Source organism: Lonchura striata, chromosome 6, assembly GCF_046129695.1.
Source record: "Lonchura striata isolate bLonStr1 chromosome 6, bLonStr1.mat, whole genome shotgun sequence".
Taxonomy (NCBI): Eukaryota; Metazoa; Chordata; class Aves; order Passeriformes; family Estrildidae; genus Lonchura; species Lonchura striata.
This window is the reverse complement of record NC_134608.1, coordinates 16,237,476-16,261,532: the sequence shown is the minus strand read 5'-3', so window position 1 is coordinate 16,261,532 and position 24,057 is coordinate 16,237,476. Positions and strand designations below refer to the sequence as shown.

The 24,057-nt window shown below is 40.7% G+C and overlaps 1 protein-coding gene across 1 annotated transcript in view; it reads left to right on the top strand.

Annotated features, from left to right (window-relative positions):
- Positions 1-1,902: 1,902 nt before the first annotated feature.
- Positions 1,903-24,057, top strand: part of SLC24A4 (solute carrier family 24 member 4) — an 85,211-nt gene continuing 63,056 nt past the window's right edge. The window contains exons 1-2 of the mRNA XM_021531951.3: positions 1,903-2,258; positions 4,640-4,750. Coding sequence (XP_021387626.1) covers positions 2,102-2,258; positions 4,640-4,750 — 268 coding nt within the window. The 5' untranslated portion in view covers positions 1,903-2,101. The remainder of the gene's footprint in view (positions 2,259-4,639; positions 4,751-24,057) is intronic.

Here is a 24,057-nt window from a genome sequence, read left to right as displayed (position 1 = left end):
GGAAAACCATGTGAAGAATTAGCTCCCATCTATTACAACAGCTGTTAGGGTATAAAGAGGCGTCTCTACTGACATGGCCAACAAATACCTTCAGTGGAGCTTAAAGATCTTCAATGAAAAAAAAAAAAATTCCACTATAAAGGTGCTGATCTAAAGACCTTCTGTTGCCTTTATCCAGCTTCCATTGCCTCTGTGTCTAATTAGCCAGTAAATTCTTTTGGTCAGGGATAGCTTTCACTGTTCTGGGTTCGACTTTGAGATTTTCTATCTGGCCATGGAGAGAAATCAAGTGACATAACCTGATTTGCAATCTTCTCTATTACCTTTTTGTGTAGTAGGTAAGAGATCTCACAGTTACTGTTTCTCTCTCAGCAGCTATAAAGGGAATGAAAAAGAGGAGACTGGAGCATGTCTCAGTGTTGTTCTTCTAACACATTTTGCTGCTTTAATGTAAATCACAAAGTCAAAAACCCACCAGAGCCTAGATGCCCATGGAGCTTGGACAGTTAAGAAACACAAGTTTCTGTAGCTACGTGCATGTAAAGAAGCAACAACGCCACCACCAAAGCTCCTCTTTGGCTCTCCAGCTCAAGTAATGCCTTTTGCACTTGAGACAATTGGCCATCTTCAGCATGAATCCAGAGCAATTTCACATGCAGTGTGTACCAGAGCATCCTGAGCATTGTGCCTCTGCATCTTACTATAGTGAATAGAATTCACAAGCAAAAACAGAAAACACATTTGAACAATGGGAAAACAGAATTGGTGATATTTTATTAGTGATAATTTGTTTATGTGGGCTATTTGTATTATAATTATGAAACCATGACAAACAATACCAGATACCTGTTGTATTTTCTGAAGAATATAGACAATGATCCAGAGGGAGCCACCTGAAAGGCCTTCTGTTGCAAACCAAATCAAAAGGAAGATCAGGTGAGTTAATCCCGTTTTGTCTACATGTGTTTCCTCATGTGTTTCTGTGATGAATACAGAACCGATGGGTGCGCTATCCGAGGAAGTTCCCACGACTCATTGGCTAACAGTAACCACTTAATTAATGTAAACATACAATTTTAGTTAAAAAAAAAAAAAGGAATAAAATCGCGGTGGCACAGCATAGAACTAACCACCATTTCACAAAATGGGTCATTAATTTGTCATCCTAAACACCCCGCGTTCGTTGCAGCGCAAAGAAGCGCCATTCTCCCCACGGAAGCCCATCTTGAAGCGCATCTCCTGAGACAGGTGGAAGAGCCCCGAGCCATCGGTGCTCCTGACCAGCCCCGGGGCGCTGCTCGCGTTCCAGCACGCTGCGGCCCCTCAGAAGACCCGGCCCCGGCCCCGGCCCGCGCCTCTGCCCCGCGGCACCTACCGCTGCCCGCTCCCCTCCGCGCTGGGACGCCAAGCGCGACACCGAGAGCCGGGCATTCCTGCGCCGGGCAGGGGAAAGGATTAATTTCGCCACTTAATTCCGTCCCCCCGGCCCGGCGGTGGGGGAGGGAACATGCGCGTTGCTATGGGTGCCGGAGGAGCACCCAGAAAGTTGCGGGAGAGGGGCGGGGAGAAGGCGCCGAGCCGCCCGCCGGGGCCGAGAGCCCGCCCGGCACCGCGCTGAGAGCCCGCCGGCGGCTGCTGTCACCGCGGCGGCTGAGCCGCCCACCTGCCGCCTACGGCTGGCGGCGGGGGAGGGAGGCAGGAGAGGGATAAACTTCAAACTTGGCCGGGCGGGTAGGGAGCCGCATGGATGTGCCCGTCCCTCGGCGCTGACTCGCAGCCCGCGGCGCGCTGCGGGGCGGCCGCTGCCCGGGGAGCGCGGAGCGCCGCCGCGCCGCTCCCTCCGCCGCCGGCCATGGGGCGCGGGGCGCAGCCCGGCCCCTGAGCGCGCCGCCTCCCCCCGCTCCGGGCTGCCGCCGCCTCCCCGCCCGCCGCCACCTGCCTCTCCCTCCGCTGCGCCGCTGCCGACCTGAGGCCCTGGCTGTCGGCTTCTCTTGGCGCTGCAGCCCGACCGAAATGGAGCCGTCCGCGGGAAGCCGCCGGGAGTGATCCCCGCTTTCCCACCGACCCACTGGCCGCCCCCTCGGCGCCCGCGCTCGCTCCGATGGAGCTGGAGGAGACGCCGCTCGCCCCTCCGAAGACCATGCTGGTTATGCTGAGGAAAGTTCGCAAGAGGCGGGAGATGCTGCTGCAGCAGCTGGGCTTCATCTGCGCCATCCTCTTCTTCGCCTGGTGCATGTCCAGCCTGCTCTCCCGCGCGGGTGAGTGGCGGCGGCGGGACCGGCGGACCCCGGCAGGGCCGGCCGGAGCGGCCCGGGGGCTGCAGCCGCCCCGGGGCTGCCGGGGTTTGGCGGGGTCAAGCGGCGGTGATTGTTCCCGTTTGGGGTCTCCCTCTGGAAATGCCCCGGCGAGCGGGCGAGGAGGGGGAGCAGCGCGGGTTCCTCGGGAGAAATCCCCGCGCCGGGCGGATGCGCGGCTGCAGCCCGGGGTGAGAGGGAAGCTGCCCGGGCACGGGGGAAGCTGCCCGGGCAGGGGGGGAGCTGCCCGGGCACGGGGGGAGCTGCCCGGGCACGGGGGAAGCTGCCCGGGCACGGGGGAAGCTGCGCCGCTGGCGCCTGCTCGTCCGGCGCTCCCCGGTGCCGAGCCCGCCGCGCCCCTCGGGTCGGGAGCCGACAGGGCATCACAGGGCAGCTCTGTGCCTGCGAACGGCCCTGAAGGAGTTTCCCCCTGCTGTTACATCAGGGAGGAGTTCTCTCCAGCCGCCTGTGGTCCCCCCTACAACTTCGGGATGCCTTTCGTTTTGTCCTTAGGCTGTAAATCTCCATCAGCTATAGCTGCTTATTTTCTCAATTTCACACGCACCCCCAACACCTCTCCCCTGTTACAGTATAGATTTGACAGAAAATTCTGAGTGTTAGGCTAGGAACGGTGCTAATCCTACATTTTATAGAGAGAGTATTATAACAGAGTCTTTTGCATCATTTGTGTATGTGCTGTATTGGTAAACTGGTGCATTTATAATTAACTATTTATTTCTCATTTGTTCCTCTGCCTGCTGGCACAGCTTGGGCTATATGCAGCTTCAGGCCCTCATCCTGAAATATGCTTCACATCCTTCAAATACAAAATCTAAGGTTGCTGGGACAGCACTTGAGTCTCTAGGTAGGGCTGCCAACGGTCCTCAAAGATTTAAGAACAAAATTGACTAAGTCCATCACTAAGCATCTACATTTAATGTTAGAAACTCAGATTTCAGCACAGTTAGGATGGGTCATGTGCTTAAATTAAAGCTGAAGTTCAAGGGTGTGCTTTAGGGAAAAAAAGTCTGCTGGAACTTGTCATAGTTTGTAATGCTCTTGTGCTCAAATTATTGCCTGGCTTGTTTGAGCTGTATCTAGGATGGCAACAAGCCATCCATGTAAGAATTTGGTGTCTTAGACCATATTAACATATTGCTCATCTTAAAACTTTCAACTAGGAAACAAGTAATGGGGGCATGAATATGTTTCCATAGCTTGAAGGATTTTTTTTGTTGCAGTTGCTGTTTTCCACAACTTTTTTAGGTTTTCATGAAAAATGTCATGACTAATGAAAGTTTTTAATCTCCCAGGTTATCAGCTAAATCCCTCATAACCTTATTTTTGATAGTATGCTGCATCAGGTAGGTTTTTTTTCCCCCAGCTGGCTAATTTACAGTACATATTATCTATAAACACTGACCATCTGTTGTCTATGTTTCTTATCATTGTGGCTCAGAATATTTTATTCTGGAAAAACTAACTTCTGAACAAGATTTCTTTTTTTCCAGGAGTCACTAAGAAAACACAGGCATTACATGAAGACAATATAAACTCTAAAATTGGCCAAGGAAGAAGTTTTGTTATTATAATGTATTCATTTGAAATGGATAAGATTGAGGTGGAAGGGATTTAAATAAGGGATTCTATTCTTTCTTTGATTATTTTAATTGCATACAGCACATACGCAAGTGCTCCTGTACTCTATTTAACAGGTCTTCTTGAGAATGCTTCTGAAATATCCATTGACTTCTAAAAAAGTTTTGATTTTTTTAAGACTTATGAGAATTCATTGTGATTTCCATTTTCTTTGACAAGTTATGAATGGTTTGATATTATTAAGCATACCCAAGACTGAAAAGTTCAGAATAAACTAAAATGTAACTGGAACATATCCATATGCATTTTTATTTTTTTTCATGAAAGCAGTAATATAATATGTGTAAGTACAGATGACTAAATGGAAGTGTGATTTTTGCTCATGTCAGCATAGCTGGGCTGGTTTCATCTATAGGAGCTGCAAGTGTTGACTTTCACAGGTACAGGCTTCAGCATTTGCTTGCTGCAGAATATTTTCCTGCTGTGGGTCACAGCCAAGTGTTCTGATAGCTCCGATAGCCAGAACATACCAACAGCTCGGATATGGAGCCTGGGTGCACACTTTGGAGCTAGGAGCACCTAGCACATGGCTGTTGGCATGTGCTTCAGTCACACCTTGGATTTTGCCCTCTTTGCATTCTGATGGTCTGTCCGTGCTCCTTGTTAGTGGGCACGTGTAGTCCAACTGGGGTGATGCAAAAAAAAAATTGGTGCTAGTGGACATAATGTATTTTTATTTACTATAGGCCAAGAATCAGCTGTTGCAGACAGAAGCATTGTATCAGGAATATGGAGGAATAGAAAGTTGATGGCATCACCTAACGGGACACATGAAGAGAAGAACTGTACAGAGCCAGGTAAGATGGGAATACTTTGTAATGTCTTATAAACTCTTGAGATGTATTGGGTAGTTTTGTCATGACCAAGCTGCAGTGATATGTAAACATCAGTGTTAAACTTCAAAAACCCCAACAAACCAACACTATTCTGTGTAGAAATAAGGTTTATTGTGTTACATAATGACATGTTTTTATGTATCAAAGGCAAACGGTAATGTTCAGATAAAAGCATCTTTAGGGTCATTGTGAGATAATGCTGACAATTCAATTTCTGTATCTTTGTTCTGTGGTGATTATTCATTTCTGTCCAGCTGATATGTGTGCATTGCACAAGTCATGAGAGGTGTGCTCCTTTTAAAACTATGGGTAGCTAAATATGCAGCGTTTTAGATGACATCTGAGCTCAGTGATTTGTGTTCATTACTGTTACACAGTTAATCATGGTTTGCTAGTTTAGTGATAAACTATGTATTCAGAGTAGGAATTTATGTTGTGTGGAGGAGGTTGATAAGGTAAGTGATATGGAAACCCTGGAATCCATTTTAGTTCAGGATGTCTATCTCGGCCAAGCAAAAAGAATTGATTGAGGGCAGGAATAGATGATGCATTTTAGTATCAGTGTTAGTTCACAATGCTTTCATCTTCCCATCTGTCTTTCCAGTATCTGTATTTCCTTTCTCTCTCCTTGCCTCTCTGTAGTTTATGGTGTGTGGGAGATGAGACATTTTGCCAATGGCACTAGCCAAGTTAATTTAAAGTTCAGATTTATTTTTTTTAATGTGACTCTTTGATAAACTCTGTGGTAGCAATGGAGTGTGTGCCTTCTCACCAACAGTGTCAACTTGAGTTCTGGGATGCTGCTGGCCCCAGGTACTAGAAGAGTTTGGAATAGTGTTCCTGGCCTCACTTACATGTTTGTTGTGATACTGAGGTGCCAGTTCTATAGGATCACTAGTGTGCTTACACATTCCTGAGAGAGGAATGGAAGAACATAGCTCAAAGTATGTGCATCCAAAAGTTTTAGCTGTATCCTCTTGACGTCCAAGAGCTTCTCCATGCTTTTGTTAAGAACTTTGTGGGCTGGTTTGCTGTGTTCTGTATCTGTAACATTATGATGCTCTTGATCTGTCTGTCAAAGTTGTTAGCAAACAAGAAAGAATATGAAAAGGACCTTTTGGAAACCCATAATGATTCTTGATGAATAGTTGGAAAATACTAATCTTTCCCACTCCTCTTTCATTTTCCTCCATATATGTGGATGCATCAATGTGATCATGTCTGAGCACATACTTGTCAGGACACTTGGAGTCAAGGCAGTGGAGGCCACAAAATTATAGAAGCTAGATCAGAAAGATACCTGTCAAAGTTCTGGTGGAGACTTCTATTTAGCATGAATGAGAACTTTTTCACAATGATATGATAAAACGACCAAGGCAAAAACATGCTTGCAGGTGAATTGGAATTCCAGAAGCAATACTGACTTCTGCACATGTTCAAAACAAATAGTTCAGCTTCCTCCATTCTTCTAAAGTCATAACATTAGTTTAAGAACAATTGAAATAGATAAATACAGCTGGGTAATTTCTGAAATTCAGGTCTCTGAGGTGCCCTTTTCTCCTTAACCACAAGAGATGGACACAAGGGAGGCCCAAATATGCCTCAGGATATTGAGGTTTAAGAAAAGTATCACAAAACTTGCATTAAATTAAGTATTTCTAGTCACAGTAATGGTAGTAGCCTTTCTTTTAAAAAGTGTTTCTCCAGTTAGAACACAGATTTACAGATCAAATCTGTCACAGGATTGCAGTTGTAGCATTTTTAATCACTTCCTGTTATTCTGCAGTTCTGTACTGCTTATCACTGTGTATCTTCTGCAGCTGAAAGGGGAATTGAGATGCTGTGGGAGTGACTAGATGTAAGCTGCAAATAAGGGGAACATCTGAACATAGTTGAAGCTGGTGTTTGTGGGGCTGGAGTGAGTCCGTAAGAGCTCATTATTGTTATTGCTTCTGTAGATTGGGGTAGTGTTCTTTGTTGGCTTTGTTTTTTGTTATTTTCTTTTTCAGTGTATGTGATGTTGACTTGCTTTTTTTCTATTTATTTTTTTATTCTTGTCTGGTAGCCGGGGATTGAGATTTGTCATATAACAAGAAGATAGCAATGAAGGAACACCTACCAAAAAAGTAGCAAGTAATATAGCTCATCTCTGTGAGAATGTAGCTTGTGTAATCACATGACTACAGAGAGAGAAGTCCCAGGAAAGGTCAAGAGACTTGGCGGAGATTGCATAGAAGATTGGCGAGAGAGTGGATTTTCAGCTGACTCCCTGTGGGCTCCTTTATGAGATGTACTTACTCTCACCTATGTCATTTCTGTGGCTGCTCTAAGCATGAGGGGCTGTACAGATGCATGGCTGTGTGTATGGTATACTGCAGTTTTCTTTTGTTGTGTGGATGTTTTTATATGTGTGTTTAGGATACAAGAATTTCATAGTACCTTGAGAAATGCAGGTTCTTGCTGAGAGCCTTTTAATCCCTTGTGTTATTGCTGTGCTCCCATTTCATTAGCATCCCACACAAATCTTCAGCTTTACCTCCCTTTTTCCAAAGGCTTTCAATGAAGTTAATATATTTACCACTTCACTCAATTTTCCTACTTATGTGTAAGTGGAAAAAATAAAAATCCCAATCTTTAGATATGGCAGCTATAGAAGTTTATAAGACCATGAGATCCCTGCACTTCATGGCACTGGCAAGAAAGGCTCATCCTTTGTAACATACATGGGAATAAAAATTCCATAAGCTTCTAGAAGTAATGTTAGAAGCTTGTGAGAGCTGCTATCTTCTAGCATCTCACATAGTCTACACTGTTTCAGGTTAGTCTCATTTGCTGAAGTGAATAATTTTGTATTGTGTTCTTCTGGAAACATTGATAATGTTTCTGGGGCATTTTATCAAAGAGGAAAAATTCTTGAGTCTCAGCAATGCTGCTTTAAAAAGAACCAGGGGAGTCTGAAAGAGGACAAGAAAATACATATATGTGTGTGTATATAACTAGAAAAGAAAAGTTGGGGTTTTTGTATCATAGAAATTATAATCATAAGAGCTGAATATCTTAAGAGGTGCTCTACATTTTTTCTGATAGTAAGTAATATTCTGCAATCATGAAGAGTTATGGATTGTCTTTATCCCATAGCAGCGAAGGAACTGTAGGTCAGCTGCAGGAAGGAGGTGGAGCCTTGGGAGCTCCAAGCCAGCCTTGGTTCTAGTCTGAACTGAGACCAAATCCTCACCACAGTTAACGTGTTCTGTAGCATTTTTCTATTAAAGACCATTCCTGGCTTTAAACTTCCCCATTGTTGAAAGCTTCTCTGCTTTGGTAAGATACTGATCTTTGTATTATCCTGGAGGCTGGAGGGCTCATAGATTGTATGTAGAAGGCTTTGGACTTCAGAAATTTCATAAAAGCCTGGGATTTTTGAATTAGGAATCTTATATTTATTTGGTATTGAATAACTCTCTGGATGGCTTCCTCTTGGAAAGAAACCAAGCTACCTTTTCTTCATGGCTCTGGGTAGATTTCTGTGGGAGGAGGAGTTGACCTGACCCTCACTTAAAGCAGAGAGATCAGAAAACAGGAGTAGTTGTTTCTAGCATCTTAACATACCTCATTAGTTTGCAACCGATTTTTTTGCCGTATCCAAGCTCTCACTTCCATCTGCCATCAGCTTGCTAGCTTGCAGTGCCATCTGCCCAGAAAGTCTCATTTGTAGTTTCTCTGCTCCAATGGCTTGCTTCTTGTTTCAAGATGTTCCTATGACTCCATGTCCTCCAGAACTCCAAGTAATGTTTCCAGGGCACATACGTGGTGGGGTGACTGGGTGTCATGATGTTTCTTACCACGTGCCTTCACTGGGGCATGTCAGGCTGTTAAACAACTGATCCAGACTCTTTGCTGTTGTGAATATTTTCAAGTAATCTCTGTATATGGGTAGAATTTTTTTTTTCCCCTGTGAATTAGAAGTGGGAATATATTTCCATTGTCTTCTGACACTAGTTAGGGAGCGGCCTTGAAACCGAAAGGCAGTGGGGTTTTCTTGCCTGTGGTTTGTCAGCCATGGACAGTTCATCAGCTACACTGATTTTAAATATGTTCAGGTGTGTTCCTTCCATTGCTGTTAGTGGGTAAAGATGAATTGTGGGCTGGGGGAAATAGAAGGTTAGCATTTCTTCCTGAGCCATTCTACGTTCAGTTTAGCATTAAAAGGCATGTTGTAGCAATGCTTTGTGTAGCTGCAGTGAGAGAGAAAGAATCAGTCCTCTACAGTAAAGTGTTTCCCAGTAGCATGTGTATAAATGAGTTCTGAGTCAGGATCAAAGTCATTAAGTCTGTGTATATTTTACACTGTTAGTTAAAACCTTGGGGACTCATGTAAGATGTCATGCATTGTAGAGAAACCATAGAAGTCTTATACAGTTTGGTTAGCATACCATAGAGAGAGCAAGAGCCTGGTATTTTTTTCTACAAAAATCAATGATGACTAGAGAAGACAGGACTGACTCTTCCAAGCAATTTTCCAAAGGGGCAGAAACTATTATTTCTTGTACACTTGTAGTAATGACACTATAGGAACTATTGATTTGCATTAGTTGTATTTAACAAACACAGTGCTTATTTAAATGCACAATTCTTAACATGCTGGATTAGTGTATCCTTTTTTCCCTTAATCTTTATAGACACCTTAATGTATAAGATCATAAATTTAGCCTAATAAAGGCTGCTGGAATATGTAATTTTGTGCTGATGTAAGTTTTCTTTAAATAATGTATGTATTTCCTTTAAACAATGTGCTCATGATCTTCCTTAGATTAAACTTCCATTTTGTAGCAGGGATAAATGCCTCAGACCTCCACTTTTAAGGATGTAGTAGTAGTATTTTCACTGTAAACCTTAGTTTCATGAACAGCTTAAATTAGTAAGCTCAGCATGACCTGCATGTGCTCTTACTATGCATTCATACAATACTTAGCACAGAAAGACCATGGTCTCATTCAGATACTAGAGACAATTATTGTGTTCTGTTATTTGCAAATATTCCACAATGCATATTAGTCAGACTTTCTCTCTCCCTTAATACATAGAATATGTGCAACTATTGTAGTATGATAGATTTATTGATATGTGTATGCATAGTGCATGCATATGTATTTAAAATATTTTGTTACTTCAGTGTGTTATGCCCTCAAACATCAGGAAAGTTACCAGCCATAAACATTCTATTTTCATGTTGGTCTAAAAGGAAATGAAAATGAAGAAAGGTTTAAGAAAAAATTTCTTAGTTGCTTTATGCATATAGTAGTCACATAACCTATAGGTTCAGTGTCCTGTGAATGTGTATTTATTTATGTAGTTGAAAGACTTAATAATTAGCTGGCATGTAGCTTCTTTCTGTAGCCACTTGTCATATGCTGATGGGGTTTTATTTGTTTTGGATTTGCTTTGGGTTATTCCTCTTCACCCAGTGATTCCAGACTCCCTCTTGTACCTGTAGATGCTGAGTAGTAAACTTTATTGATTGTGATCTCATTTGTATGGCTTCTGATTCGGGGGAAATAGATGTGTGACAGTTTAAAACCACTTTTAGTGGGGTAGTTGATGGCAAATGACAAACATGTTATCACAATTTTTTCTTATTTGACTGCCAAGTCTCCTAAATCAGAATTCACACCTAGGCTGAGATTAAACTTCTGACATCTTTGCATGGCCTTTGAGTGTGGCTATTAATGGTTATGCAGGTAGGTGTACTTGAAGTTAGTTGGGAAAAGTGGTGGGGGTATTCTTTGTGTTGGGTTTTTTTTTGTTGGTTGGTTTGTTTGTTTATTGTTTTGTTTGTTTCTGGGGCTTTTTTTTGTGAACCAGTGTAGGAAATGTGCTTTGACTAAACATAAAATTTGAAAAATAATCATCCCTCTTTCTGAGCTGTTCATTTTCTAACAGTATATTAAAACTGGCATCCAAAATACTAGAAAGAAATGAGACAAACATCTCTCTGTGCTTTGACTCAACCTGCCAGCAGCATCCCCTGGAGAGCTGAGAACCGAAAATGAACTCCAGGGTAATTTATCCATTTTGCCAGGTTTAGGTGTCAAGTTTGCTGGAAGCAGTTTAACACACAGTAAATTAAGGTCTGGCTAAAATGCCATGAAGAGATGTAGTAAACAAAGGCAAATTAAACACATAAAATAGTATTTTCTTCCGTTATAGAATATTCTTAAACCTAGTAAAAATACTACTTAATATAATATTTATTTCATGTGACTCAGATTTATTTACAGTTGGCTTGGGTCCATTTGAAGCACACTGTGTGTAAGGCCTTATACAAGGTAAGTCTTTGCTTTGCATCTGAAAAGCAGGCCTGAAACAAAAATCCAGATTTTTAAAATGTAGCCACTTCAGAATTAAATGTAATGTCTGTGGACACAGGTTCATACTTGAAACAACCAGGTTGAATGCTCTAGAGTGTTAAACTAAGATCCCAAGTTTCCTGTATTAGCCCAGTTCTAGTATTCAGATATCTGATTTGCCTGTATTTCAAACCACATTACCTAAGCATTCCTCAGATGTTAATGTAGTAATAGTGCAACGTTTCTTTTTCTGTAACTGCAGACAACTCAGGCAAAGAGCAGCAGTGTAAATTATTGGCCTGAGGTCAAAGAGGAAATATGTGACAGAATCAAATCCAGATACTTCGGTTTTGAGTTAGACTCCTGGAAAAATGATGTTTGGACCTCCTGAAGTTCCATTCATCCTGGGTTGTCCTGTTATATGGTGTGGAAAGCAAATGAATTACATTTCACTCAGGACATATTTGAAATCCTGAATTAGGGGTTTCAAAATCAAAGTTAATAAGACTTGGACATGCAGCTCTCCGTGGTATTGCTGACTGAGCCACCTTTAGTGGGGGATAATGTGTGTGTATTTGGATATGTTCTTCTCTGGTATGCCTGGGGAGTTAGCCCATTTTGTAAATATGTGCTCCATTTTCGATTTAGAAAATGGTGCTGTTGGTATAAAAGCTGTATTTAAATGTACCTGTCCTTGTCCATGGCAATTTTGATTTCTATGTCACCTTGTACTGCAGCTGAGACTGAAATCACTGCTGTCTTCCCTGGTATCATGTGCAGCTGCTCCCAGACCTGACTTTGCTGTTGTAGGAAGTGGGTTGAAAGGCCTTGTAAATCAGCCTGTGAGCATTAATCCATACTGCAGGGGTTGGCCTGGCACAGTATTTATGAGATTCTGGGTTTCTTGATGGATGCTAAAACTCTGGATTCATTTCTGCATCTCTGTGCACTTGGTGTTTCATCAGTCTCACTTGGACCACCAGTGTCCAAGGAGGATTCAGACAAAACTCTACAAGTGCAGAGCTGAGCTGCAGGGAAGTAGAGTGTGAAAAACACTTGAAGATAGAAGATTGTCACCAGAAGCTGCAAGGGGGATAGAGAAATTTAGGGGTTGTAACTGTGTGGTAGAAAGACTGAGATTATCCTGTCAGGCATCTTGGAGTTGGAGGATAGATGAAAGACACAGGTGAATGAAGGGAGACTGAATTTGGGTGGTGAACCATGGGAGAATCTTGGGAATTGCAAGGCAAAGAGGTAGGCCCTGTGAAGTAGTAAGCAGAGAAAGTGATAGAGTGAAAAATCAAAATGTAGAGAGAGGTTTGGTTTTGGTTGGGCAAGAAATTATAGTAAATTAGTTTTAAACTTTGTTCTGCTAATATTTCTGATAAGAACCTTTATAATTGTTTTTTTGTGAAGTTACAAAATTTGATTATATATATTTAGTTTTGTATTTGTTATGCCAATAACATTTTACAGAATAGATGTGGTTACCCACTTAGCAGGCTGAAAATACTGCATGAACCTGCAGAAATTCAACTGGCATCAGTCCTGTTCTACAGGGAGGCAAGACTTTCAGGCAGTAAAGAGTGGTGGTTTTCTTTATTCTTTGAAGCTGACAGGCATTGAAGACATTCTAGTAGAAATTGTAATAATCTTAGAAACTGAGTCAGATTAATTCCTGATGGAGCTCTACTGTTAAGTTGAAGTACAGCAGAGCAAACACTTCACATGGAATGCAGGTTACCATGTGTATGTTGTCAGCCAATTGTTTATTTTTTTTCAACATGAGATTAATGGTTTAATGTTAATAACAGGTGCTGCATTAACGATGCGTATGGGTGACATTATCTACCCATAGTGAGGAACAGTGGTAAATGTGCCTTCCTGCAAGCAAGAAGATGATAATTTAGACTTTGTCTGTTCAGTTTCCATACATGCTTGTTGGAAAATTCTTGGAGATTGCCTAAACCTGATTAATTACTTTTCCCCTGCATACGATGCATTCAGTTGTTTAGTGGGTTGAGGGAAATATGATTGAATCTATTGCTATTCAAAGGTATTTAAACCTTTTAATAGTAAGATGTAAGATATTCACAGATGGTGGGAAACATTTAAGCTTCTGGAATGAAATTTTTGAATGAAATTTATGTTTAGAAGTTTAAATTGACTGAAATGTGGAGAATAGATCTAGTACTGACTCTCCCCATTTACTGTGAATCAGCTTGTGAGCTCCTAGACCAAAACTGACTCTTTGAGAGAGGCAGTTGTTGGGAGCCTCAGGGAGCATATCTGTGCTCCCTTAACTCTACCATCAATACAGCCATGGCAGTTTCCAGCAGCTGATGCTCTGCCCTACAGATTTAGTGCTGGATGGTGCAATGATATTTCTGGTTTAGCTCTTCGACAAGAACTTTCTCCCTTTACGTTTCACGCCTTTGTAAAGGTTACATTCTTTACTTGATTATGTGATGTTTTTGTAAATCCTTCCCTAGGATCTTTGACTGCTGTTGCCTAAAGGCTTTTTCTTACCTTCTGTAGCTTGTTGCTCTTCTCTGTTGCTGCTATCCTTTGTCTGCTTCCTTTACCTGCGCTGACACTTTGAGATGTTTCCAATGTCCATTTACCTTTTCTTGTTATTTTTATGCAGACACTTCCAGAGCAGAAGGTGAAAGAAACTTATCTGGAATATTATCACTCTCTCCTTTCTTGAATCTCACTTCAGGAGCCATGAATACTGTGGTGCTCTGAGAAACTAGCCAGCCAGGACTGGCTAGACAGAGAAGTCAAAGCTAGCATATTAATTACTCCTGTGTCAGTGATGTTTTTGCTAGATGAGGGTGGGAGGTCCCTGTAGAGCTATAGTGTTGTCTGTCCTTGTTATGAGATGCAGTGGTAGTCCCTAAGAGTACCTAATGAAAATGAACAAGGCAAAGAAGATGAAAAAAGGCAAAGTAACTTACCCAAAGTCTGCAGAGAAGATCAGTAGCTCCATTCCCCCCACACCATAATCATAAATTGTAGCCATATTAAGTTCACTGTGCCTGGAGCTCAATGTCGCCATCAGCACTCCTTCCTGATCAGCTCATGATTTGACTCTTGCATTGTGCTTATTAAAATGAAAGATGGAACTTTTCACAATAAGTAAAGCATTAGAACTTCCCAGCTAGGTAAAACTGGCAGCTCAATGCTGCTCTACAGAGCACTTGTGGTTTCATGTTTTCCATGTAGAGGGAGAAGTCTTGGAATGTACAGATCTTTTTAGTTGCTCCATAGAAGAGGGTGAGTACATTCCTGGCTGACCCATCTTTGGGCCAACTGCTCCCTACAGAGAATGGAGATAAAAAATTGTGACTAGGGAGGTTGCAATCTCTGTGGTGATGTTTCCACCACTGGGGAATGCTTTTTGGGACTGCTGTGGGAGAGGGACTGTGAAAAACACCAGCACTTTGTTCCCTACCAGGAGTAAAATGAGGACCTCTTGCTGCTTGCAGGCTGAAAATTGAAAGAAAATGGTCAGCAGTATTTTCTTGTGTGTGAACAATCCTGTGCTTGTGCCTGACTCAAAGCTCCTTGAAAATTTCTTTTTTCTTAATTTCATGGAGGATGAGGGGAGGGTTTATTTAGGCCAATTGACTTTTGAATGCAGAATATGCACTACAGATTTGAAGATAATCAGTTAATCAATTGTGTTTTTCAATACCGTACGTGTTTACTACTTTATAGTTATTTGGTTGTACAGGATTGTTTAGTAATAGCACGTGATGAGAGAGTTCTTACTTGGAAAGACTATCTGGGATCATCTCCAGAACTGCTTTAATCTGTGGATATTTAGGGCAACTAAGTTTAGTAAGTACTACTTAGGTAATTAAAGGTTGGAGCTGGGCTGCTTTCTCTGCAAGACAGCAGACTGGTGATGGGGAATTAGTCAACTTGGTTCACAGTTATCTTCTGAACAGCACCAAGCCTGGTCACCCAACTCAGCTTTATTTTAGTTGTGAAGATTACCATTTTATTTGTAAGAAGCATAGAGTATACACATCATTATTCCCATCTCACCTGTAATTTCATCCCAGAATAACAGTAATGCTAGTGGCATTTGTGTAGTATTCAATCCAACAACAGGTAGAATGAGGGAGAAGACATCTAATTTTGAAATTCTTCAACAAAACCAAAAGGTTTTGCAAATAATTTCATGTACTCCACCAAATCTGAAAAAATTCACAAGCCACTGAGCTTATATAGAAACTTCTACAGTACTTTTTAAGAACCAGAAAAGCTTATATGATATGGTCAACTTTTCCTTTTTCAATATAACATCTTTCTTACACGTGCAAATTGGTGTATAAGGTTCACCAGTCTTTACTGCAAGAGATTGAGATCCAATGTTTCATTGTGTTATGGGGACCAGAAAATCCTGAACTCTAGATGTGCCTACAGCAGTGAATTTCTGTGGAAATTTACCCTATATTCCTTTACTCCAGAAAAAATACTTTTTTTTTTTATTCCCCAGGGAGCGAAAATATAATTCAACACTAGTGGAGAACCTTGACTTCTATTCCTTCTACAAATATTACCTATTTAGATTGTCCTCTGAACGTGGAAAGCATTTTCAAAGTAGTAAGCCTTGTTCTCCATAGAGAGTGAAGATGATCTTGGATTTCCCAGTGGTAGATTTGCTGCTACTTAGGTGCCACAACACATAAATTCTGATTTAGAATAAGTGCAAATATGATGTAGCTTGTCATGAGGCACCTGTTTCTTGCCCTCAGATTATTCAGTTCATTGCTCTGATTATTTCTTTTTTTCCTCTGCAAAAATACCTTTCCTTCTTTTCTGTCTGTAAAATCAATCTTTTATGTGAGAAAAGCAAATGGCTTTCTCATATAAAAATTGTTTGTTTAAAAGTAATGTAATCAGATTAGGCACTTACAGGAGTAAAAATTCAAAGTTACAGTCATTGTGTTCCCAAAGAATGCATTTATATTCTGCTAGTAAACGTTCTTCAGTATTAAGGAAACAATAGTAATCTTCCTCTTCTTTATGCAAATGGTGTAGCATACTCTCTGATGTCTTGCTATTTTAGTTGCACAGTGACTTTATATACTTAATCTTGATGAGGCATTTGGATCGTATTATTTAACAGCCATGGGTAAAAGCCTCTTGCAATTATGAGATTAACAAGAGTTACACTATGTTTTGATTCTTCCCGAAGATTGATACGTGAATACATGTGTGTTTTGACTAGAAACATCTTTGACTTCATTTTCTCTCTTTTGGTTTTTCCCCCTATTTTTCCTTTAGAGAAAAATTCTGTTGTCTGAAGGATTTTTAAAGAATGTAAAAGGCTTAAATGCCATAGGTGTTCCTTCAATGCTGCTTGTGAGTGCCAGACACCTTTACAGCTGCAAAGTAACAAAATCCAAGAATAGAAATTTGGAATTTGGCTTTACTGGTTGTTGAGCTATATAGTGTATGCTTTACGAGAGGATAATTTAGATAATTTGTTTTTCTTTAAAACAAACTTCGGAAGGTAGTGTACTTTTTCTCCCTTCTGGAAAAATGTTCACTCTCCAATAAATGAAGTTACAAACACATAATTAAAGCTGTGAGAAAAATCCTAGTGTTGTAAAGTGTTAAATGCTGGTAAGTTTATGCTAACTTTTAAATAGCTCTGGCTTTTTAGAACATCATGCATCACTGTATTTATTAGTTCTTAACTAAAATATTTAACTTGATAATGTTGAATAATTTTATAGGGAAAAATATCTGCTAATTCAGAGGCTTGAAAATAGCACTGGGTTGGCTTTCATAAATCAGTACAAGCTCCTATTTCTCGATGTTGTGTAACAGCTGTTGATGTGATGCTGCAGTTTAAATTTCAGAAAAAGCTGATTAGTGCAAACCTCCTACATAGCGTTGAGGACAGGCTGGAGGCAGAGCTGAAGTGAAATGACCTATGCAAATATGGTCACACTTCAGTATTATGGGAATAGTCCAATCTTGCAAAGTTAATCTGAATGTATGCCTGGGTTTGATGTTTGTGTTTATTTACTTTGGGTATTTGGTTATTTTTCTGTTCAGTTTATATTTTCTTGATCTACTTTTTGAAAACAAAAGCTGTGGAGTGGAGTGTTTGGGATTGAGGTGCTGGCACACACACTGCAGTAGCTGGAGGGACCATTTCTGCTTCAGGACAAAGCTGTCTGGAACTGGAAGTTTGTTACAACACTCCATACTGCACTGCCTTCATTTTGGTTTGAAGGGCAGATTTTTAAGTAAGATGGATCTAATTAATGATTTCACTTGGCTCACTAGAGCCAATATTCAGATTTAGTACAGCATTTATGCAGAACTTTAACACTGAACATGTAGTTGACCTGAAGTTGTTGATCTTGTGAACCTTTCCAATACCTTGAGTATCCATTGGAATCAGTCATGTTTTAGACAAAGCAGGGCCTTAGACTCAGGCAGAAATTGAAGGTTTTGAGTTTGTTGGGATTTTTTCTTCTTTAGAGGAATATTTTGCTGTTGTGCTCTGCCTAAGCTGTTGTTCATGTCAGTAGGACCCCTAAAAACACAGCAAATTCAGCACTGGGCTGAATCTTACTATTATTGTCTGTGACTATTACCTACACTCAGGTTCTCTGATTTATGTGAGGGATGATATGCTTTTAAGAAACACTGCTACTGAAAATGGGGAATGGAAATTTTATATGTCTTTTGTCTATTATATTTGCATGGTCTGTAAATCTAGTGTGTGAGCTGACCATCTAATGACCTTTAAAAATGCAGCCTTTGGAGAGATGAAAAGGGATTTGTTAGTTGGCAGATTTGTGCTAGCAGGCTTCAGGTTATTTACGGAAGTCTGGAATTTTGTGCTCTTGGATTTAAAGAATACTGTGTAATTCAGATCAAAGGCAAAGTATTAAAATCTTAATTCCACTGGGAGAAATATCCTTTATTTTGGCATTCTCAGACATTATTCTCTATTCATGTTAGTAATGTGCCTTATAAAGATAAAAAAGTTAGTTTTCTCATAATTTTCTGTGAAATATTTTTTCTTTCACAATAGGACTACATAGCAGTCTGTGAAGGCTATTAGGAATTTTAGGTAGTGAAGCTGCTCTGATACTAAGTCAGACAAAATCATAATTACTGTCAGGGGTTTATATTTCCTCCATTAATTATATAGAGAAATTATATGGAACATGCTCGATTTCTTTGTTAAATACTGAAATATCTCTGTGTCATCAAAACTGTTAGTGTATAGATAGATAAGGAGGAGGAAGGAAGAGAACCAAGGGAAAGGACATTTCAAAACTATTACAGTTGCTGTTTTAGAACAGTGTTTAAATCTGTAAGATGGAAGATGCTAAATTGCATTTCTGTGGACTTTTACAACCAACTTAAAATTCATGGGTATACATCTGAAAAGATCACAGTGAAACTAATTTGTCTGGTGGAAAGCAAAGTAACCATTGCTAGAAGTGTTTCCTTCTCAAATGATGAAAACTGATCTTACTGTGCTGCCTAGTGCTCAGAAGTATCTTGAATCTTGTTAGATGACTTTGGGTGGTAAAACAGAAACTGTAAATCTCTGTGTTAGAGGCTGTTTGTTGTCCTTGGCCTGTGGAAAAGTGCCAGATGACATTAGAAAGTGTTCTACGTGGTCTGAAAGCACTGTGTCATCCCTAAAGTTTAATTTCTTTACCTATTTCTGTGCATCCAAAGCTATGGAATGGATACTGGCAGTGTAATAAAGCAAAATGTTCTTGTAGTGTGAGTTGTACCCCTGTCCATAGAAACTGTATCTCTGACAGTGAAATAACTGGGTATATTACTGAAAACTAATAGATTCCATTCTCATAAAAGCAAGTAATAAAAATTCCCTTGAACAGGAAAGGGAAATGGGATGTAGAGTGGGATTTTCAGGACCTCAATACTTGGGTATAGACAGATTGTCTGTGAAGTCTTTGGAGTAAATTCTCTGGGTTTCAGTGGAGTTGGACATCTTTGGCAATCTCACCAAGTGCATCCTTGGCACTTCAGCAGTAGGGGGAAAGTTAAATAAAACTTTCTGTTGTATTTTAGAAGAACTGTGTTTTCTTTCTGAAATTATGTAGGCCTCCAAACCCAAATTATATCTTCAGTGTGTCCACTAAAGATGGTAAGGACTTTTGAACACAAAAGGGGCTTTTGGCAAGGGGATGAGTTGCCCTCTCTACAGAATCTTTCACAGTAGATACAAGGAATAGATGGAGAATAGAGGGGGACAGTAAAGCAGCAGAGAGCAAAAGTCTGACTGTAGAAAATGTTCATGTTCAAAAGTTAACATTTCTTGTGGGGTGGGCTGGAAACCGTGGAGCTGTTTTGTCTTGCTAGCGACTCTTTCTCATTCATTTTGGACAGACTTATTAGTAAATGTGCAAAGATGCAAAAGTGTTCTGCTGTATGAATCAACTTTAGGACTGTAGTTGACATAGTTGTAGACTGTATCTTTTGGGTTTTTTTAGGAGAGGTGATACTCCCTTGAGTTAGTGATCAGTGAGGTGTGAGAAAACTAGTCTGGAAGCAGTAGGATTTAAGTTTTACTTTTTAAATTAAAATGGCCATAGTAGCTTGTGCTGAATTCAGTCTTACTGTGGTGTGTAAGGAGTACTTTAAATACATCTAATTGATGTTGTCTCTGGGGGCTTTGGAAGGTTTCAGTGCTGTTTCACATTGCTGCTGGAGTGTAGTTTTGCTCAGGTGGAACGTAGCTGTCTCTTCCCCACATGAAGATAGCAGCTCTGTGCAGCTGAAAGTGCCTAGGGAACCTGCAGGATAAATAGGGAGGTGCTGTATTTGTGCTTCCTCCAGGGACGGGTATCTGCTAATGCAAACTTTCTGGATCATTTCTCTATTTACTCAAGTTCTGTATTAATCCTGGTTTAGCCCAAAATTTGGTTGTGCTCATCTAATTCTCTATTTTTCAGGCCTCATTTGTGGACTTTGACTAAAAGACTCACAAATGCACAATGAAGTTTCATGCTTTAGGCATGAAAACTTCCTGCAGTAATGGAAGCTGCAGAATACTACAACAGAAAGCCAGTCATAATCACATAAGGCTTGATATTAAGCAGTTATGTTATACCCAAGATACACTTAAATTGTTTGTCAAATAGAACATTGTATTTGAAATAACTCCTCCCTGAAAATGCTTAATGACTAGAGACCTTTCAAATTACATACCACATCTTATGCTATAGTTATTTTAGCTGCAAATTTAAAATAATATTCCCATGTTCAGAAATAGTAATGACAGTGTTGTTGAATTTTTTTCCTTACCTGTTTAATATTTGGCTCTCTAGACAGTAGTGAACATTTCTCATTAAAAATTTGGTTCCATGTAGTGCATATTATGTTGGTTGTTTATGGTAAGAGTAGCTTGCAAGTGACATTAACTGTTCAAAATTGAGACTGATGGTCATGTAGACCACCATACTTATCCTCAGCAGACAAGCATCCCAAAAGACTTGTACACTGATAGGTGAAATTGGAGTCTTAGTTTTCTGTTCTAAAACAAGCATCCTTTGTGTGTTATGTGTTGTGTGAATGAAATTCAATCTTCAGAGACACAGTTCTAAGTACATTTTGGTAATGGCTGAGCTAAGATGGTAGAAAGAAATGACCAACTTCTTTCTTAAATTGCTGTTGCATTGTATTTCTTTACATTTTGTCCATGACTTATTGTAGGTTTTTGTGAGTTGCTCTCTTCAAGAGACTCTTCTATGTTTTTAGAGGAATTTATGTATATCTGACTTAGAATGATGTTTTGCTGTCTCATTTGTTGCTGCAGCAATCAGTAATCTGTCTCATAAAAAGTGACAAGAGACATGTCATATACCTGGGTATTTCATTTATTAATTTCTTATTGATTACATATATATAGTAGAAGGAGGAAGTTTAGGAAGTAAGAATTAGGATATTGTGCATACTGTCACCATCTGCATATGAAAAATTTGATTTAAAAATGGCAGCTGATGTTTTCTGCCAGGATTTGAATCTCATATTGGACACTAGAAATATTTTAGGACTCTTGTTCTCTCCTTGCTCTTCCAGAGTGGCAGTTCATCTTCTAAGCATTCTTAATATAGAGTGCTCCAAATCTACTTTTCTCACCAAGCAGGCATTGCTTACTCCCTCCTCAAATGCCACTCGTCACCAAATCTGTCATGCAGGTTCCTTTAGTCAGGCAGCCCATCCATCAGTGCTTCTGCTCACTGCCCCAAGCTGCAGCTCAGTTCTCTTCCCTTGTGATTGAAACCTGCACTGAAAGACTCAGTTCTTCAGGAGGCCAAGTCTACAGAAGCTGAGACTGTGCCTTAGACACTGTACTATCCATTATCTTACTGGTTATCCTATAACCAGGTACCTTTGAGTGGCTTTTTTAGTGATTTCTTGTTCTTTGGCGCATGCACATGGGATCTGTCAGTAGCAGCATTATATATCTTATTCATGCTATATATTTTTAATTATGTATTTAAATAATTTCCAGTCATATTCTTATTGTACATTATCACTAGCTCCTGTGTGGACTGCAGGCTTTCTGCATGCTTCATTACTTACTGGTTTCACTTGCAAAGTATTTTTCAGCTAAGTAGGTAGTAATTAGATGTCATAATTTTTAGGCACACATAGTAATGCTTCTTCCATCCAAAGAATGTGAACTGTAGTAACTTGGGGCACTTACTTTAGTGTGGATCTTTTTAACTAGAGGAGTTGAGAGAGTGTTTTTATGGGAAATCTAAGGAAATTGGTCCATCACAAGATGCCCTTTGTGCATCTCTCCCTCTATACTTACAGCTCCCCCGTCATGTTCAATTATTTATCGTATCCCTTTTGGGGCAATGTCCCTCACCTCCCAGACACATGTATCAATACTGGCATGGTTCTGTCTGTTCAGTAGTATGGGTGTTCTGATGGAGTATATTTGACTGGAAAACAAATATTATTATGGGTTTTTTTTTTAACGTAAGTGTATGTGTTTGTTGAACATAAAAGCTAAATACTGTTTCCTTTCTTTGTAATTTTTAAAGCCCTACAATGTTCTCTGTTCTCCCCTCTGTGAAAAACAAGTTCATCTCCTCTCAGTCAGATGGGTGCACTGTAGCACAGGAAGTAGAAATTCATCTGAGCAGCCAAACTAATAAAAAGGAAATATACAGTACCTGAGTAGACACATTCAAGAGCAGTGCTTATAGCCATGTTCTTCTGCTGTAGGAGAGCATTTCCATTATGTCCTCTTACCTTTGGGACAGCAACACAGCCTGTCCTTTTCAGTCACTCAGTGGTCAGCATCACTTCTATGATTTTGGACACTTGTATGTAAATTGTATGCCTTGAAGCACTTGTTAAATATGGATTTCTTAGGGAAAGAACTCAGTATTTTGAACTCTGAGAGACAAGATTGCAAGAGCAAGGCATATTGCTTCACCCCTACAAATTGATGGGCCCTGACAATATCTGCCTGAGGATGTTAAGGGAACTAGCTGATGTCATTGTGAGGTCACTCTCCATAATCTTTGAGAAGTTGTGGAGATGAGGGGACATCCCAGAAAACTGGAAGAAGGCAAAGGTCACTCCCATCTACAAGAAGGGCTTAGAAGAGGATCCAGGAAATTGCAGACACACCAGTCTTACTTCAGTTCTTGGGAACATTGTGGAATGAATCCTCCTGGAGGCTGTCAAGTCAGATGAAACACACAATTGGGAAAAGACAACATGGATTGTCAAGGGCAAATTGTGCTTGACAAATTCTATCATCTTCTGTGACAAAGGAGTAACCTGCTTGGATTATGTGGGGCTTGTGGCAGGCACTGTCTACGTGGATTTCTCCAAGGCTCTCACTGTGGTTTTCCACAGCCTCCCCCTAGAGAAGCTGGTGTGCTGGGCTCTAGAGAAGGGCTCCCTGCAGTGGGTGGGGAGCTGGCTGGCAGGCAGCAGCAGGGTTGGGATAAGTAGCTCCTTTTCAAACCAGCAGCCTGTCCCAAGTGAGGCCCCCCTGGGGTATTGGGGACGACACTTTAGTATCTTCATGAGTGAACTGGAAGATGGAATTAAGTGCACCCTGGTGAAGATGGCTGATGATACCAACAGTGGGGAAGTGGACACATGAGAAAGGAGAGCCACCCTGCAGGATGACTTGGATAGGCTGGAAGCATGGACTAACAAGAACCTTAGGAAGTTCTACAAGGACAAGTGTTAGGTTTTTGCACTTGAGAAAACATTTTCCAGGAGTGCAGTGCAGGCTGGGATCTAACCAAATGGCAGGCAGCTCTATGGAATGGCACCTGGGGATTCTGGTGAACAAGCTCTCTGTGAGTGAATAGTGCACTGCTGTGGAAAAGTAAAGACAACAGGATGTTGGTTTTCATCAACAAAGGCATCAGCAACACAGATAAAGATGTCACTGTCCTGCTGTACTCAGGTAACACTGGGAATAGTTTGTTCAGTTTTGATCTCAGCTATAAAAAAGCTGTGCACAGGCTGCAAAGGGTCCAGAAAAAGGCCACAAATGTAATCCAGGGACTGGGAATCTGGTCATATGAGAAAAGGAGCAGAGAACTGAGTTGGTTCAGCCTTGAGAAAAGAAGACTTAGGGAAGACTTTATCACCAGTATTTAAAGGGTGGCTGGAAAGAAGATGCAGACTCACTTTATACAAAGAGTCATGTGGAAAAGATGAGAGCAATGAGTAAAGGTTACCCCTGAGGAGATGCTAATTGGATGCATGAGGAATATATTTCACATTGAGAACAATCAGCCACTAGAATTTCTCCAGGGAAGTGGTGAATTCTCAAATGTTGGACACTTAAGATTTGTCTGGATAGGATGCTGGAATATCTTATTTGGACTGTGCTTTTGCCAAAAAAGGTTGGAC